The sequence below is a fragment of the Sminthopsis crassicaudata genome, chromosome 5 (genome assembly GCF_048593235.1).
Source record: "Sminthopsis crassicaudata isolate SCR6 chromosome 5, ASM4859323v1, whole genome shotgun sequence".
In the NCBI taxonomy this organism is placed as follows: domain Eukaryota; kingdom Metazoa; phylum Chordata; class Mammalia; order Dasyuromorphia; family Dasyuridae; genus Sminthopsis; species Sminthopsis crassicaudata.
The window spans coordinates 288,735,666-288,753,437 of NC_133621.1; the positions used below are offsets into that span (position 1 = coordinate 288,735,666).

Here is a 17,772-nt window from a genome sequence, read left to right on the forward strand (position 1 = left end):
TCCAACAGACCTATGATGGAAAGAGCCATGTGCATCCAGAGTGTGTATCAAAGCAGAGTATTTCCCCTTTTTTATTGTTTTTTTCTTTCGCCTTTTGATCTGATTTTCCTTGGGCAGCATGACAAATATGGAAATATGTTTAGAAGAATTGCACGTGTTTAACCTATATTGGATAACTTGCTGTCTGGTGGAAGAGGAGTGGGAGAAAGGGAAGGGTAAAACTTTGGAGCACAAAGTTTTGCAAGGATGAATGTTGAAAACCATCTTTGTATGTATTTGGAAAAATAAAAGGCTATTAATTTTTTTAAAAAGACTGTGAAAAGTTTACTTGCTAAAAAGGATTGCCTAGAGGATAATTAATGCCTGCTGCAGATGAGAGAAAGGTGCTACTTCAAGATGGTTTCCCAGTTACTCTTGAGTATAAGAACAGCTCCATCTCTGTGTTGCAGATGATGTTCCATCAGGGGGCAGGAAGTGGAGGAGAGGGCATCCAGGTACTTGCTCTTCAGATTTATATTTTGGAAACCTTCAGCTCAGATATTGACTGAGGGCAATGAGTATAAAATGTCAAGATTTCCTCAGTCTGTTAAGGTGAGCTAATGACAAGGGGTAGTGGAAGATCTTCATGTTTTCATGAGCTTTGATGCCTTTTGGACCCAGATGGATAGCTGTCTGTAAGGATTATTGGGGAAAGAGGAAGTTTTAAGTTGTTTTAATTTAATTTTAGGTTGTTTTTAAGCAAAGAAAGCCTAATATAATACCTAAAGAATACTAGCTGACCATGAGTTCTGGGAATTACTTTAGATTATTTCCTCTAGGGCAGCTAGGTGGTGCATTGAATAGAACACCATCCCTGAAGTCTGGAGGACCTGAGTTCAGATGTGGTCTCAGACACTTAACACTTCACACTTCCTAACTGTGTGACCCTGAGCAAGTCATTTAACCCCAATTGTTTCAGAAAAAAAAAAAAGATTATTTCCTCTAGTGGGAATCAAAAGTTTTCCCCCTCAGGATTCTATAATGCAATGAAGAATCTAGAAAGGAAAAGAAATAAATTCTAATATACAAAAATCCCAGCAATGGAGAAAAGCCTAATTCATTAACATGACTTATTTTTTGCAAACAATATCTATTCACTTTTATTCCACAGAATTTTAAGAAGCAAAAAATCTTATACACTAATCAATAAGGGTGATAGAAACCACACAGCTGCCCCCCACTCCAGCTCTGTGCATAACCTAAGGCTTATGTGCTTCGGTCTCTTGTGCGTTCTTAGTAGAAGATCACTAAGTCATTTAATGATAAATTAATGATAAAATCAGGATCAAAAAGGATCTGGGCAGACTAAAATAATGGGTAAATGGAATAATCCTCCTGTCGTGCTCTCACCAAGGTAGGTCTGGTCCCACCTGTAGCATTTCCTGCCTCCCATCTCATTCAGTGCTTATCAGGATGAACTCCAGTAAACTGTCATTGGAGAAGTTCCACCTGTTGGGGTGGTGATATTAGACTTCCTCACCTTGCCTTGGTCTTTCCTGGATACCACTAAAGCACATGGGCTGACCTTCAGTTCTCCCTCATTCTTGCTCATGGAATGGCCACGACCAAAGAATTTATTAAATGTCCAACTTTCTGATGAGGAGTTTTAACTGTCTGGAACCAGACCAGGCCTTGGGAAGCAGATACTGCCTTTTGCTGGCTCTGTATTAATAAGCTGAAATGTAACAGAGATGGACAAAAGTCCTCCTTTATCAGCTGCACAAGTATAGAGTGAGGGAGACAGGCAATCTATTTACAAAAGACGAGGAAAACCTGTTCTAGGCAGGGTGATGGCTGTCTGGGAGGGAAAAAGAGAAGGATGCAGGGATCCAGGGGAAGTATGATCACAAGCTAGCCATCAAAGTCAGAAGAAGGGGGTTGCGCTAGATCACTTCCAGGCCACTTCTGACTTGAAGATTAACCTTTCATGAGTTAGATAACCTCAACGCAGAAAAGAACAGTGAGCCAGCATCAGCTGGGGGAGCTCCACAGGAAAGAACGGGAAGAATTAGGGGAATGGAGAGGACATAGCTCTATTTTTAAAGCTTTGATTACTCGGCCTCCCTTAAAATGTATTGAATGATTTCAAATTAACTGTCATAAGAAACCGTAATAGGAAACACAAAGGAATATGTATAGATCAGACGCATAGAGTGTTAATTACTTTTGGTCAAAAACTAATTAGTTGAAATTAATGATCTTTATATTATGTTTTATTTAGGCACCATCTTGGGTATTCCTATCATGTGGCCTGGGCCTCTTTATCTACCAATCACTGGATGCTATTGATGGAAAACAAGCCAGAAGAACAAATAGTTGTTCTCCTTTAGGGGAACTTTTTGACCATGGTTGTGATTCTATTTCCACAGGTAAATCAATAGAATTTTCAATTCAATTTATATAGCATTAAGAGCTCAAGGTCTGTTCTAGATCTTAAACGGCTTCAATCTTGCTGCTTTCTATTTTTTGGAAAGAGCTAAAGCTTTTTAGAGCAGTGTTACATAAGAAATGTGGATGTGCTCAGCTCCATGTCTAGGTGGTGGTGTGATTTGGATCCCTTAGGAGCTGTGGGTGAGAAAACACCCTCTACTAGGGCTGATGGGACAGTCTCACAGAGTTGCCTAGGGACCCAAGAGCTTATTATCCAACATCATGGAGGATACTGGAGAATCCTAGTTGGACCTTCTGACTAACTGGAGGGCCTGGCCTTGTATCTACGCTGCCAAAAGTATATCTGTGTTTTATGCTCTGGCTATATTTCCAAATTCAATTCATATTAAGCATCTAATATGCACAGAGTAGTTAAGAAGTGGAAAAAAATGAGTTTTATGTAATTAGGTTATTTCTAGATCCACTTTATCATTCTCTTACACTTGTCATAAATTCAGGGATGCCTCGTGATAGGCAGCAGTCCCTAAGTAATAGTCTGTTTTTAAAGCCAAGTGAGCTTTTACTGTTATCAACGTTGTACTGAATCCTGGAGTAGAACAGTTGTCAGTCACATCAGTGATTACCGGCTAAAGTACCACTTTGGGAAATTCAGAAAGATTTTTTTAAATACTGAGTTTTCTTAAAGTGAAGAAGACACACATATTGTCTGTTCCAAGTAAGTCAGTGAACTTCTGGCAAAGCTAGTAAAGTGAAAAGCCAGCCACCCCAACAACACCCCAGCAAGGGTGACAGGGGGCCCCATGAAGCCAGAGCACATAGATACCCTCCATCACACTGGAGGCCCGAGGCTCGAGGCTCGAGGCCAGGAGGTGGGAGGCCTGAGCTGCAAGGTTTCTGGCTGGGCTTTGGAGCTGCGAGAGCTGACATTCCCAGCAGGGGAGTGAGCTGGAGGTTCCTGTGCTGCTATGGCTGGGCACTTCTCACCAGCCCCACTTGGAGGCCTAGTTGAGGCCCCACAGAGGTGTAATGAGAATCCTTGTCCATGAGCACCCACAGAGCAGAGGCTGAGCCTCCAGCAGGCAGGAGGCCAGAATCAAGGCTGGTTTTCTCTCGAGCCCCACCAGTGCTACCCTGGGGATGGAACAGCTCAGAACTGCAGGAGGAGAGAAAATGAACCAAGGCCATGTGATCAAGGGTCACTACCACCTTGGTACCCAGCTCCCTCTGCCCTGCCCCCTCAATTTCAGCCACAGAAGGCAGCAGCCCGTCCTCCCAGAAGCCCAGTAGCAGCAGCCAGAGACTGATGAGGCCTGGCTACCCCAGGGTGGGCCCCAAAGTCCCAGCCCAGAAACTGCAACTCGACATAGGAAACAGAAGACAAGTCCTAATGTCATGAAACCCTCCTTTGAGTTGAGGCAAGCTTAGAACAAAGCTTGTGACTCCCGGTGAGTGCAGGCAGTGCCTTGGAGAAAGTGGCAGCTCTGAGGGGCTGTGAGAAAGGTCATGGGAGCTCCTGAAGGGAGAACAGACTGCGCAGAAGAGGAAGGGGAGCCATACCCAGAAACTGGGAACCCTGAAAAATAGAAAGGAGCCAACCTAACTCAGGTGATGCAATGAGATAGGATGGAGATAGAGATCGAGAAAGTAGGGAAAGGCCTGAAGTACGTCACTGACCTCAGAAACAGCCAGCCAGGAAAGCAGCTTGGGAAGGTAGGACCAGTATCACCTCCAAACAGGACCCAAACAAAAAACCTATATGCCCTGTTTCAACCCACCACAAAAGAAAATTGCCTGTAATGATTAAATTGGGAAAATGGAAAGAATTCCCCTCCTGGGGAAAAATTTTTAAATATCATAGCCCAAATCTAAATCTTCCAGGTCAGAGAAAAAACATAGCAAACATCCCTAAGGAAAGATGTCAAGTCCTGGGGAGCCGGTCAGATTCTCACAAGAGGCTGATGTAATTCCAAGGAAGGAAGAGAAAATTGCAGTAAGATAGAAAGGGCCAAAAATTAAACTTACACCCAAAAATAACCAGGGCTACAAAACCAAGTGCAGTCCTGCATGGGAAAACAGGGTACTTGTAGGAATAGAGGGCTCTGAAATAGGCTTGTTGAAAAGATGGAATCTTAGGTAAACTTGAAATAAAACTTAGAAAGGTAAATATATTCGAGCATTTTGAAGGGCTAAAAGGTGATCAAGGGTCTTTGTCCTTTCTTTATACTTGATGTCATACTCTTCCTTTAGTAGCTCTGGAAAGTGTGTGTGTGTGTGTGTGTGTGTGTGTGTGTGTGTGTGTGTGTGTGTGTGTGTGCTCGTCCAATGCATGCATGAGATGGGAATGGGAGGGAGAAGGGAAGAAACTGAGACTTTTAATAGCTGCCTTTCAAACCTAGACAAATCTAACAAAAAAGACAAACAATAGAATCTTAGAAAATTTAGGGAATCAGAAAGCTACACAACCAGCAGTTTTTAATCCCTTACTATACAGTAAGGAAAGCCAAAGACAGTCCTTGCCTTTCCTTACTATACAATAAGGAAAGCCAAAAATAGTCCTTAGCCTTAAGACTTTTCCTTTTTCATTGTTTATGGGGTGGGTTGGGAAAGATTAACAAAGTTGCTGACTTGACTCCAGCATCATGACTTCACCTTTCCAGCTTCCCATCTAATTCACCCTCATGGGGAAGCAACCCCCCAAAAGGAGATGGAAAACAGGAAGAAAGGGATGAAAGTGCCAGCCTGCAGGCGTGGTATGGAAATCTGGAAGGTCCAAAGCCCAGCCAGGAGAATGCAGGTTTGCCAAAGTCCCAGGAAGAATTCAGCAGTATAAAGAGAGAACTGAGCTGAGTGCTGGTGGTGGGGATGCAGGATGTCCCCATGCAAGCCTGAAGATGAGACCTGGCATTGAAATTCAGAAAGTCAGGAACACTGCTGGAAAGGTGAAGGAGGATGTCTGTTTCTTTTTAGCTTGTGTTTGCCCTTTTTGGATAGTAGGGCAGAAGGGTCAAAAACACCTTTTACATGCAAGAAGGTAGAAATAAATTCAGTCTTTACCAATCACAACAATATAATCAATAAGGTTGCTTGAAAAAAAGCTTCAAACTTAAATGGAAACTAAGCAATAAAACGCTGAAGAATTGTGGTTCAAATTCTAGTGGCTTCCATTGTCTCTAGGATATGTCAAAAATTCCTGTTTCATTTTGAAAGGCTTACAGACCTCAACTCCATCCTGTCCTTCTGCCAGAGTCCTCTCCGCATACTCTCACTGCCCACCTAAGCCCCTCTGACTTTCTCACAGAGTACCTAGGAGACCATCTACTCAAAGGCCTTGAGGTAGGAAATGGAAAAAATGAGGAAGAACAGCTAATCAGCCAGCTGATAGGATCCACTGGAATGGTGCTAATCTGTTTGTCCCCTGGAAAGGCTCTAGTGGCAAGAGCCTGGAGGCAGGGAGTTCAGCGTGAGAGGTTCACTGGTGGCTTTGAAGTAAAAGCCTTAGAGATGTAACAAAATTTCAAGGTTAGCTTGTAAAGGGATGACACTAATTGCCAACTCACATGTCAGCTGGGCTCCCAACCTTTGGTAGTTTGCATTGCATGGTAAGACTCTTTGTCCCCTTGTTGTGTGCATGAGGCACCAATGGGAGATCCCACTTGCTGTTTTTACTCTGGGTTGGGCAGACCCTCGGCTCTCTGAAGCCTCACAGGGCCCTTGTGCCCACGTGCATACCTCTGAGAGGAGCCCAGCCAGTTTGAATAATTCCCTCCTGGTTGGTTCTCTGCACTTGCCCCATGCTCATGGGTAGAGTCCTCAGTGGATTTTAAAATTACATCTTAAACTGCTTCCTAATTGTAGATCCACTTTCTCTTTCAGTATTTGTGTCTCTTGGAGCCTCCATTGCTGTTCGCTTGGGATCAAATCCTGACTGGTTATTTTTCTGCTGTTTTATTGGGATGTTCATGTTTTATTGTGCTCATTGGCAAACCTACGTATCCGGAGTACTAAGATTTGGAAAGTAAGTAGATTTTGTTAACTTGTACATAACGAAGGGAGTAGTATTTGCTTTTAGCATTTTGGTGATCGGCTAGTAGACTTTAGTTATCCATGCTGATGGGAGACGAACATATCATAATTAATGATGTTACTTTTCCTGCCAAGTCTTTCACCAGAAATATTAAAAGGCAGCAAAATTGATGGATGTGAGTCATATCTCTGTTTCCCAGATCATGCTTTAGCTAGGGATTCTTTACTTGGAGTCATCAAGTTTACATTTGTTCTTTTAAATATTTAACTCGCTGCATTTCAAACCAGAATTTGATTTTGTCTTTTTATTTTATGCCCTTAAGCACATGATTCTGGGAAAGGATCCTGAGGCTTCTCCAGACACTATCTGAGGAGTCCAGGACATAGAAAAAGGTGCAGAATCACCTGGGTTGACCCAACGTGATTGCTTAGGAGCAGAATGGAGGGAGTAAACTTTGAGCCTTTGAGAAATAAATTGTAATGTTCAGGCTAGCTTTCTGGAGGTCCTCTGGAAAGGCCTTGGTCTCAGCAGGATAGACACCACAAGAATGTCTGAGAATAGAGTCCAAAGTCTTTATTGTCTGTTACCCAGTCTGTCTCCATCACAGTCTGTCTGATCCAGTCTGTCCCAGTCTCCTCCAGCAGTCTGACAGTCTCAACCAATCTCTTCCTGAGTCTGACTTTGTCCCCAGTTTAAATATCCTATTACAATTATATCATGTGTGAACTGGAGAACCATTACATCACCATGCTAAGTACTAAGTATATGTGTGAACTAGAGAACCATTATCTCATCAGTTCCACCGAGTTAACACCTTGTTTCAAGTATACTTCTCCAGAGTTCTGGCTCTCTATGATAGATGTTATAACTTAACAGCATACATTATTTGAGATCATCTCTCTCTCTCTCTCTTTGATAAGAATTGTTGGGAAAACTGGAAGTGGTTTGGCAGAAAATGATTTTAAACCAATCGCTTGTACCATATACCACAGAAGTATTCAAGATGGACAGCCTGAGTTTGAAAGAAAAACCATAAAATCTTTGAAAGAATAAATTTGCTTAACTGTAGCTTCTCAACCAAATAAGAGAGGTAATCACAAAGGATAAAGTAGTGATTTTTATTACATGAAGTTGATAAGGTTTTGCACAAACAAAATCAATGCAGCTGGCATAAGAAGGTAAGCTATCAGTTGGGAGATGGGAGGGGAGAGGGGAAGTGTCTCCTCCAAGATATATATAAGACCATGATTCATTCCCAGTGTATATAAACTGATCTAAGACTATGAGCAAACCACTCTCAAAAGAAAAATTGCAGACTATTAATAACCATATGAAAGATTGCTTCAGATCACTAATAAAAATAGAAATGTAAATCAAAACAGCTCTGACATTTCATCTCATACCTAGAAAATTATCAAAGATGACGAAAGATGGAAATGGTCACTATTAAAGGATCCTTGGAAAGATACAAATGAATTGTTGGTGCTGTGAGTTGGTCCTTCCACAAAGCAGTTTGAATTCGGCTTAAAAAGTGAACCACCTACCCAAGCCCTTTGACCAAGGGAGCCCACCAATAGGTGTGTGCCCTAATGAAGTCAGAGGCAGGAAGGTATCATCTACATCAAAATGACTGGAATATTTTTTTGTGATACAAAGAACTGGAAACATTACATGCTTAGTGACTCTAGAATGGCACAGTCCCAGAACTGTGGAGTAAAAATATCATGAATAATTCAGTGAATAGGAAAGAGAAGGCTTGGAAAATGATTCTGCAGGAGTTGGCAGCCTCCAGAGGTTCTTGATGGGGGGGATGGTCAGACAGTGGAAGAGAGAATGGCTAGGAGGAAAGTCTGGAGACACTCACCAGAGACAATGTGAAAGGAGAAGCAGTCACTGCTGGGTTGGATACAGCGTGAGTGGGAGGTTATGGGCCTGGTTGACTAAGAGCATGGGGGAGAGCGCTGGAAGAAAGGTCTCAATTTTGTTTGGACACTTCTGGTCCCAGGACAGCCATGGGGCCTTTGGAGATGCCTGGTTATAAATCCTGAGCTGAGGGCTGCGCATCTGGGTCTGGGAACTGCCAGGGGATGCCACTGGGGGAAAAACGGGCTCTCTGCAGACATGTGCATAACATGTGATATGTGATAAGAGTGGGTTTGCAAGGGGAGCATCCAGGTGACTGTGGCAAGGCCATTGGGGTAGGGAAGGCAAGGGTTGAGAGAGCCCGGGCAAAGGCCTGGAGTTGGGACCGGGCCAGCACCTGAAGACGAGGATGAGGAAGCTGTTCAGCTTATGAGGATGATGGGAAGACAGGCCTAGTCCCTGGTTGCCTCGATTTCTGACCATGGCAGCAAAAGTGTCGGCGGCTCTGTCCTACAAGTGACTTTTGGTGACTTTGTCACCTTCGGATTACCAGGGATGTTGTTCCCAGATAGCCTCGTCTTCCTTACTGTGCCAGCACCGACTTCCTGGGAGTGGCTCACGCCCCCAGAACCCCCAGCCCTCAGTACACCCACAATGGGGACTGAGATGGGAACTTGTCTCCTGCTCCTCCAGGGTGGACACATACCCAGAGCCCCTCATGGGTCTGTGTCTCTCCAGAGCCCACCTCACTCTGTGTCCTGCTGGCACCGTGCCCATTGAGGCACAGTGACACAGCAGCTTGCTAGCTGGCCCGCCCGCCCCCTAGGGGGGTGCCCCCCTCTTTCATCCTCTGTTCTTGCAGAAATGAGGGGCCCCAGCCAGATGTCCTCAGCAGCTACATGCTCGAGCATGGATCCCCCTTCCTTGAGTGTTGCTTGGTCTTCCTGCCTCCCCTGGTCCCTCTGGTTACCTACTTGCCCCCTTCCATTGCCAACCCTGATCTCATGTGTGTGCCCTCCGCTAGGCCTTCTGTTCTCCTACTCCCAGCCCTGGTTCCTACACCCTGTCCCAGGAATGTTCTCTCACCTTCTCAATGGTTGCATTTGTGCCCATAATTTAAAATCAAATTGGAGGAAAATTCCATGAAACGTCCCCTGAGCCACTTGAGGGCTCATCTCACACAACACTTTGTATTGCAATTCCTCGATGCATTTTTCAGATAGCACTTTGCATTTTAGTTATACTTGTTTTATTTCTCCTACCAGACGATATATTTCATGAATCCAGGGGCTTTGGTGGCTCCTGTTCTGCACCCAGTAAGGACAGAATACAATAAAGATTGGTTGAATGAATTAGTCCTTAGTCACTCATTTGATGATGGGGGGAAAAAACTCCTTTGAAATTCTCTAGAGGATATTGCACCTAAAAAGTGCTTAGTAATGGCAGAAATTAGATATGGGTCCACACTTAACACCATATACCAAGATAAGATCAAAATGGGTCCATGATTTAGGCATAAAGAATGAGACCATAAATAGATTAGAGGAACATAGGATAGTCTACCTCTCAGACCTGTGGAGGAGGAAGGAATTTATGACCAGAAAAGAACGAGAGATCATTATCGATTACAAAATAGAAGATTTTGATTACATCAAATTAAAAAGTTTCTGTACAAACAATACTAATGCAAACAAGATTAGAAGGGAAGTAACAAATTGGAAAAATATTTTTACAGTTTAAAGGTTCTGATAAGTCTCATTTCCAAAATATATAGAGAACTGACCCTGATTTATAAGAAATCAAACCATTCTCCAATTGATAAATGGTCAAAGGATATGAACAGACAATTCTCAGATGATAAAGTTGAAGTTATATCCACTCATATGAAAGAGTGTTCCAAATCACTACTGATCAGAGAAATGCAAATTAAGACAACTCTGAGATACCACTACACACCTGTCAGATTGGCTAAGATGACAGGAACAAATAATGATGAATGTTGGAAGGGATGTGGGAAAACTGGGACACTAATACATTGTTGGTGGAACTGTGAAAGAATCCGGCCATTCTGGAGAGCAATTTGGAACTATGCCCAAAAAGTTATCAAACTGCATACCCTTTGATCCAGCATTGCTGCAATTGGGCTTATATCCCAAAGAAATACTAAAGAGGGGAAAGGGATCTATATGTGCCAAAAATGTTTGTGGCAGCTCTTTTCATAGTGGCTAGAAACTGGAAGATGAATGGATGTCCATCAATTGGAGAATGGTTGGGTAAATTATGGTTATGAAGGTTATGGAATATTATTACTCTGTAAGAAATGACCAGCAGGAGGAATTCAGAAAGGTTTGGAGAGACTTATGTGAACTGATGCTGAGTGAAATGAGCAGAACCAGAAGATCGCTATACACCTCAACAACAATACTGTATGAGGAGGTATTCTGATGGAAGTGGATATCTTCATCATAAAGAAAATCCAACTCACTTCCAGTTGATCAATGATGGACAGAAACAACTACACCCAGAGAAGGAACACTGGGAAGTGAATGTAAATTGTTAGCACGACTGTCTATCTACCCAGGTTACTTATACCTTCAGAATCTAATACTTAACGTGCAACAAGAAAATTGGATTTACACACATATATTCTATCTAAGTTATACTGTAACATGTAAAATGTATGGGATTGCCTGTCATCTAGGGGAGGTAGGGGAAAATTTGGAAAAATGAATACAAGGGATAATGCTATTTTAAAAATTACTCATGCATATATACTGTCAAAGAAAATTTATAATTATAAAATTAAAAAATAAAAATTAAAAATAATAAAAAAAAGAATCTTCCATCTTTGAGAAATCTTGAAAAAAATAAAATAAATAAAAAGTGCTTAGTAAAGGCTGCCTTATTTCTAAACCTCAAGTGAAGGTTTCTTTATTTGCATATTCAAGTCAGTAAATATTTTGGTTTTTTTCCTTCTTTAGGGTGGATGTAACTGAAGTTCAGATCGCTATAGTTATTGTCTTTTTGTTAACCTCATTTGGAGGAGTGACATTGTGGGATTATACTGTAAGTATTATTATTATTATTATACTGTAAGTATTCATATCTATGGTTTTAGCTCTTTTAGCTTTGTTATATGGGGAGAGGCCGGTTTTTCTGTGAAAAAGCTTCTATCAAATATCAAATGTGTCCAAGAATCCACCTGCCTAAAAGTAGAGAGGACAGGGTCAGAAGCTCACTTGGGAAGCCTTCTTCTGTTTTCATTGTAACTATTGCAGAAAGATAGAAAAGGAAGGAGAGTGGGCTGGGAATCATTTAGCCATCAGCCCCCATGGAACTGCCAGCTCTCCGAATGTGCCCTTTGGATGCAAATGGTAAAGCATTAAAATCTCAGATGAAAATCTGTGTCCTTGGAAGGAAAGGGTGGGCTGGTCATGGAGAAAGAAAGAATAATGAAAGGCAAGAGAGGAAGAGTCTAGTATCCTGGATATACCCTGGAGGTGGAAAGAACAAAGAATACATTGTCTGAATGGATCTCTCAAAAGAGACACCCAGACTAGGGGGCTGTAAGACAGTAGGATTCTGCATCAGGGGAGGGAGAGTACATACTACTTAAAGAGTGTCATGTTTCTTAATTGTTGTTTTTCCTGTAGAATAGTTCACATTTTTAGGTTGTATTTTTCTTTTACATTTTACTGTACTTTCTCCTTTTTGTATTAATATAAGAGGGAAAAAACCTGCCTTCTACCTGATAAACGTTAAATGGTATCACTCTTTTGGGCCTAAAGTGATAGACTTGTCGTGTAAGATAAAGATTTTTCCAAAAAATAAGTTCAGTAGGAAGTTTTACATTTTTAAAAAGCCAGTTGCTCTATTAGAAAATAAGAAAATTGTGTGCAATTTTTTGAAAATTAGCAAGGGAAAGCTGTTAGTAGTCTGGCCCTCCCCATGTTATTCTCAGACTGCCAGCCACTACTGTAACGAAGAGGGCAGCTGGTGCCCGTCTGTCTCCCTGACAGTTGCTGAGGATAAGCTCCTGGCCTGTGGGGGATGTGCAAGGAAGGAAGGGGCAGGTTTGGGAACAGGCCAGGGTTCTGGCTACAGGTTGGATTTGAGTGATCTTTTATCAGGCAGAAATTTTAAAACCTGCACAGATGGGAGAAGAGTCAACTGCAGTGTTGTGCTCAGTGATTGTGTAAGAGCTGCTCTATTAACATTACTAATCTAGCTGTGTGACCCTGGGCAAGTCACTTAACCCCAACTGCCTCAGCAAAAAAGAAAGAAAAAAAAAAAACACATTACTAATCATATCCCCTAGCCAGAGGACTTGGGACTTGGCAGTGTCAACACCCACAGAGTTTTAAAATGAGACTGCTGTTATTTTGAAATATTAAAGAGGGGACTGGTAGTAATTTACTGTCAACTTTTTTTCTTAACTCTTTTGCTGCCTTTGGAAGCTTTCCATGAAGTAGGATTTGGCGGTCAGAAGGTAATAGCTGTGATTCTGAGCATTCATATACACGCATCTGTGTCCATATTTACTGTGGTGTGTCATTGTTGTGCAGCCCATCGGGGGCCTTTGCCTTCCCTTTGCTCTTAGCTTATGGAGGGCTGCTGCCTGAATGTGAACTGTCATTATTCATGGCTACCAGTTACAGCTAACTAAAGCTGAATTTGGGCAGTGTCCCCATATAATGGTGAAAGCCAAGAAAAACATATCAACTCCATTAAGTTGAATGTTTGGTTTTAATTTGAACAAATATAAAGGGCCCCAGAGTATAGTGATCACCAAAGAAAACCTTAATGTTGATATACCTAATACCTAAAATTACTCCTCCTCCCCCAAAGATCCCTGTGATTGAAACAAGACTGAAGATTTTCCCTCTTCTCGGGATAGTGGCAGGAGCATTTTTTTCCTGTTCTAATTATTTCCACACCATCCTTCATGGCGGAGTTGGCAAGAATGGATCCACGATAGCAGTAAGACAAATTCAAAAGCATTTTGTTTTCTTATGGTATTGGTCTCATGTTGTCACTTCCTTTTACAACCAATAGGAACAGACATTTTGCCTGTGTTATGGGACCTGAAGACTTATAGGAGAAAGGACCATAAAGGCCTCGCCCATCTCACCTGCCGGGATGACTCATATGCTGCAAGGGCAGTTTTTTGGGTGGGGTGAGCGGAGGGTAGGGGATGATGGCGACCTGACAGAGTAGGCCCTGGGGTGGGCATTTTAGATGTGATGCATAATCTCTCTTCTCCACTAGTAAAGTGAAGAACATACTCTATTATTGTTTTATTTGGTGCCTTGTTTTGGGGGTTAGGAGGGAGCAGATTGCTCCCAAAAAATGGAAGAGAAACTTCTTAAATAAAATTGGGAACTCAAGAGTCTTATAACAAACGTCTACGTAATTGGAAAAAAATATATCTTTTTAAAAAAGAAAAAGTGGATTTCCTCAAGGATTTCATTTTCACAAAGATGTATCTAGATAATGCTGCATTCTTCTCTGGCTCTGATAGACAATACTAAAGGGATGCTTTGAACGAATCTGGCCAGCTTCTAAACCAGACCTGCCCACTTTGGGGCTTAGCCTCCCCTCATAAAGCTTGATGCTTATTTTGGCACTGCCATTTCTCAAAACATCTTTGGAAACTGAAAAACATTTTTGAGAGCCGTTCTTTCTCAGAGACTGGCATCCCCTCTTTGGAAGAGCCTCAGCCTTTAGAAACCACCAAAACTTGATCCAAGGCCAAGTCTGGTGAATAAGTAATACCTTTCTTATTTGTGAAAGGGGAAATCAACTGCTTAAAGAGGATGACAGGAAAGTGATTGTCAGCCACTTGGCTCCAGGGATGGTCACAAAAGAGTAGTTCTAAAAACATTTTGAGCTTTGTGGAGAGGAGAGTATAAAATAGCCTCCTGAATCAGTCCTTCACTGATTATGAAGGACAACCCTCATTGAGAACATGTTTTGTTTATTTTTTTCCATCCCTTTAGCATACTTTGTAAACAAGTTGGACTGCTGACCACGCACAGAAAAGCTCCTGGTTGGCTGATAAGTTGTAGCTTGAATATAAATACATGAGTAATCCATTTATTTAAATGAAATCAACAGGTTTCAGTAGTGGTCAAGGTCCACAATCAATATTTCACTAAGGAGAAATACCCCCAGTATATGTTTAAAGACTTAATAAGAAAACTGCTATTTTTCTGAGTAATAGCTGCTTTAATATCATAATAGAGTGGATGACAAAATATGAAAACATGTTTCCTGCTTTCTTTTTCTAGGGCACCAGTGTTCTGTCACCTGGCATCCATATAGGAATAATTATTCTTCTAGCCATAATTATCTGCAAAAAATCTGTAACCCATGTGTTTGAAAAACATCCCTGTCTTTATATCGTAATGTTTGGGTGTGTGTATTCCAAAGTAACTCAAAAATTGGTGGTAAGTTGGTGGCAAGCAGTTTAGTTAAAATTGCATTTGAGAGTGTGTGTGTGTGTGTGTGTGTGTGTGTGTGTGTGTGTGTGTGTGTGTGTGTGTGTGTGTGTGTGTTCCTTAAGAGAAATAAAGTAACAGGGCAGTGAGTGATATGTATTTGTAGCATTACACATTAGTAAAGGAGGTTGTATTATATCAAGTCCTCTTGTCACCATGACAGTCTCATTACAGAAATAATTTTGACTGCAATCAGACTTCTAAGATCAAACTGTAACTTAATCTGAACCATTTCATAGAGAATTGACTAAAGTAACACCAAAAAAACCTCATTTAAACTACTTCATTAGCTATATAGTTCAAATCCTTCAGATTTACCTCAGAGAACTTAAATATAAAGAAATTGAATAAGCTAGATAGGAATGTTGAGTTCCCAGAAGTATAAGAATAAAGTAATCTTTGGAATTGTTTTGTCTTTTTTTAGAATAAAGAGTAAACTTTTTAAGAAAAAAAACCTCAACTCCTACAGATTTGGTTATCAAGTTATTGTCATGTTAAAATCTTTATCATTTATTTGCCCTTTTTACTAAATAGGTTGCTCACATGACCAAAAGTAAACTAAGTCTACAGGACCCCGCATATATTGGGCCAGGTCTTCTGTTTTTGGACCAATACTTCAACAATTTTATAGACGAATACATTGTTCTGTGGGTAGCAATGGTGAGTGAACACTTTGGTGCTAAGCTTTTGATCTTTCTGTAGATGGTAGAAAATTTCACCTCTTCTCCCAGACTAGCATCTGACTCTTAATCTCTTCTAGCCCTATACGAAAGGCACTTGGGTACTGCTGCTAAAGGCCGCAGTGCCTGATTTGTAGCACCACCTCTGCTGTAGGGGCCTTTTGGTTTTTTGTCCATGTCCTCTCTCCACCTGCCTGTAACCTGTCCAAGGTGTGCAGGGAATGGGTAAAACTGGTCACACACCTAGTGTGGGAAAGCAGTTTTAAATCAGGTCTGGCGCACTCTACCATGCTAGGCTGCTGTTCCTGCCCTTAACCTAAGATAAACCCATCTCGCCTTCTGGGCTGGAGCTAGTATTCTGCATGAGTTGGAAGGAAGGAGCCCTCTCTTTACAATCAGTAATTTCCCAAATGGCTTGTAAGAAGGTGGGCCCTTAGCTGATCTCTCTATGCTACTGGAATTTTCTTTTTTATATATCCTTTTTTGGTTATTTCATGAGTCCTTAGGGACAAGTGATGAGTCTAAAAGTTTCTTCCAGGTCTGATTCCTGGCTCTGTGCCTCCACTAAACAGGCCCCATATGGACTGGTAGGGAACATTTATTAGTAAAATTAGCTTATTAATTCCCTTTTCCCAATAATTTGCCACTCATACTTTAAGGACCCTGGGGCAGCCTTTCTTCCCTCCCAAAGGAATAAGTGCATTACCTCTCAACATGATCGAAGTGCCCTGTGTTGCATGAACAGTGATCGGTTTTGTCTTTTTCTTTTTCAAGTTCATCTCTTCACTTGATTTGCTGAGATATTCCACTTCTGTCATCTTGCAGATTGCAAATCACTTTCATTTACAAGTCTTCAGGATTCCATTTCCTCATGCACCCGAACAGGTTCAAAACCATAATGACTGACTAATAGCCCAAGGAGAAGAGGAGAAGCAATTAAGGGAACCTAGGAATGAAAGAAACCCCTGCTTGTAGGAATACAGATAAGAAACTTTTCAAGAAAACCAAGTCCCTGAAAAGCACATTAATGTCAGATAAGATATTTAATATAAAGCTAAGTCATGCAGATTCTATTGTGTGTTTCAGTCGTAAAGCCCTTACTATTTTATCTTTCATCATTGAGGACTGGGTCTTAAAGCACAAATCTGTTCCATAACTATGCTGGAACAGAGAAACTCAGCAATAATAACATGGGAAAATTAATCAAGTCTAGGAACCTCTAAGAAATTAGTTTAAATGGCTAATTTCAAATGTTTTTAATAACTTTTTATACTGTTTAAACTGTCAGAAAACTTTGATCAAACATTTCAGGGCTGACAACTGTTGAGGTAGTTTACTTTTTAGACATGCCTCACTCAAGCGCATGGCTGTCTATAATGCTGTCTTAATTGGGAAAAAGTGATAATTCTCCACGTGAGGCCCCAAAAGACAGACCAGGAAAAAAGCAGAGCGGTAATTCTTATCTTTCATCTGTACTTGAGTCTCACCATCAATTCTGGATGGGTCTCTAAAAGTATAATAGCTCAAGTTCAATCAGATAGAATGTTTACAAGGCAATTTTTTTTCAACCTAGCATTGTCTTCCATTATTCTATTAAATGCAAAGGTGAATAATGTTTCAGTACAAAAAAATTACAATTAATTTCTAGGACTTTTAATATTTTTTTCCAGTAACAAGTGATAAATCCAGAGTTTAGACTACAAATGAGTAAAATTTTAAAATCATCATAGCAGAATAACCCTTGGAAATCCAGGCCACAAGGTATTTTAATTGAGTAGAAATGCATCAACCAAATGCCAACTTTTAAAATTAAATTATTTTCCCAGCTCTTTTCAATTTATTCATTATTTATTAGAAATGATACACTATCCTCCCTTTCAAAGGAGAAAATACTTTTCACCAAATTTAGTTCTTGTAAGAAGTATCCCACAGCTAGTTGTAATGAACTTTTGGACATTTTTTCCCCTCAAAGGAAAAAAGTGTGTGTGTGTGTATATATCGCTTCAAATTCTCATACAGAACTGAAGAATTTTCTGCCAGTATACACTCTGACCTAGAAGTGAGCTTACAATTTTCTATAGGATTCTGCAGAAAGAATAATGTTCCCCTTCATTCATGTCAAATTATTTTTATTAATCGTAAAAACAAAAAACTAACTTCCTCCTTTATAAACTACCACAGAGAATCTGTATGAACTTTTATTAGCCTAGAAAAACTCAAATTGGGGGGAGAGGGAAGATGTGAAAAGAGACAAAGTGACTCCTCTCCTCCTATT

At 41.0% G+C, this 17,772-nt stretch overlaps 1 protein-coding gene across 1 annotated transcript in view; it reads left to right on the plus strand.

Moving 5' to 3' along the window:
• Positions 1-17,772, plus strand: part of CHPT1 (choline phosphotransferase 1) — a 34,687-nt gene that overhangs the window by 15,646 nt on the left and 1,269 nt on the right. The window contains exons 2-8 of the mRNA XM_074271392.1: positions 2,261-2,408; positions 6,304-6,445; positions 11,299-11,383; positions 13,166-13,297; positions 14,608-14,766; positions 15,352-15,477; positions 16,272-16,382. Of these exons, the coding sequence (XP_074127493.1) occupies positions 2,261-2,408; positions 6,304-6,445; positions 11,299-11,383; positions 13,166-13,297; positions 14,608-14,766; positions 15,352-15,477; positions 16,272-16,382 (903 nt within the window). The remainder of the gene's footprint in view (positions 1-2,260; positions 2,409-6,303; positions 6,446-11,298; positions 11,384-13,165; positions 13,298-14,607; positions 14,767-15,351; positions 15,478-16,271; positions 16,383-17,772) is intronic.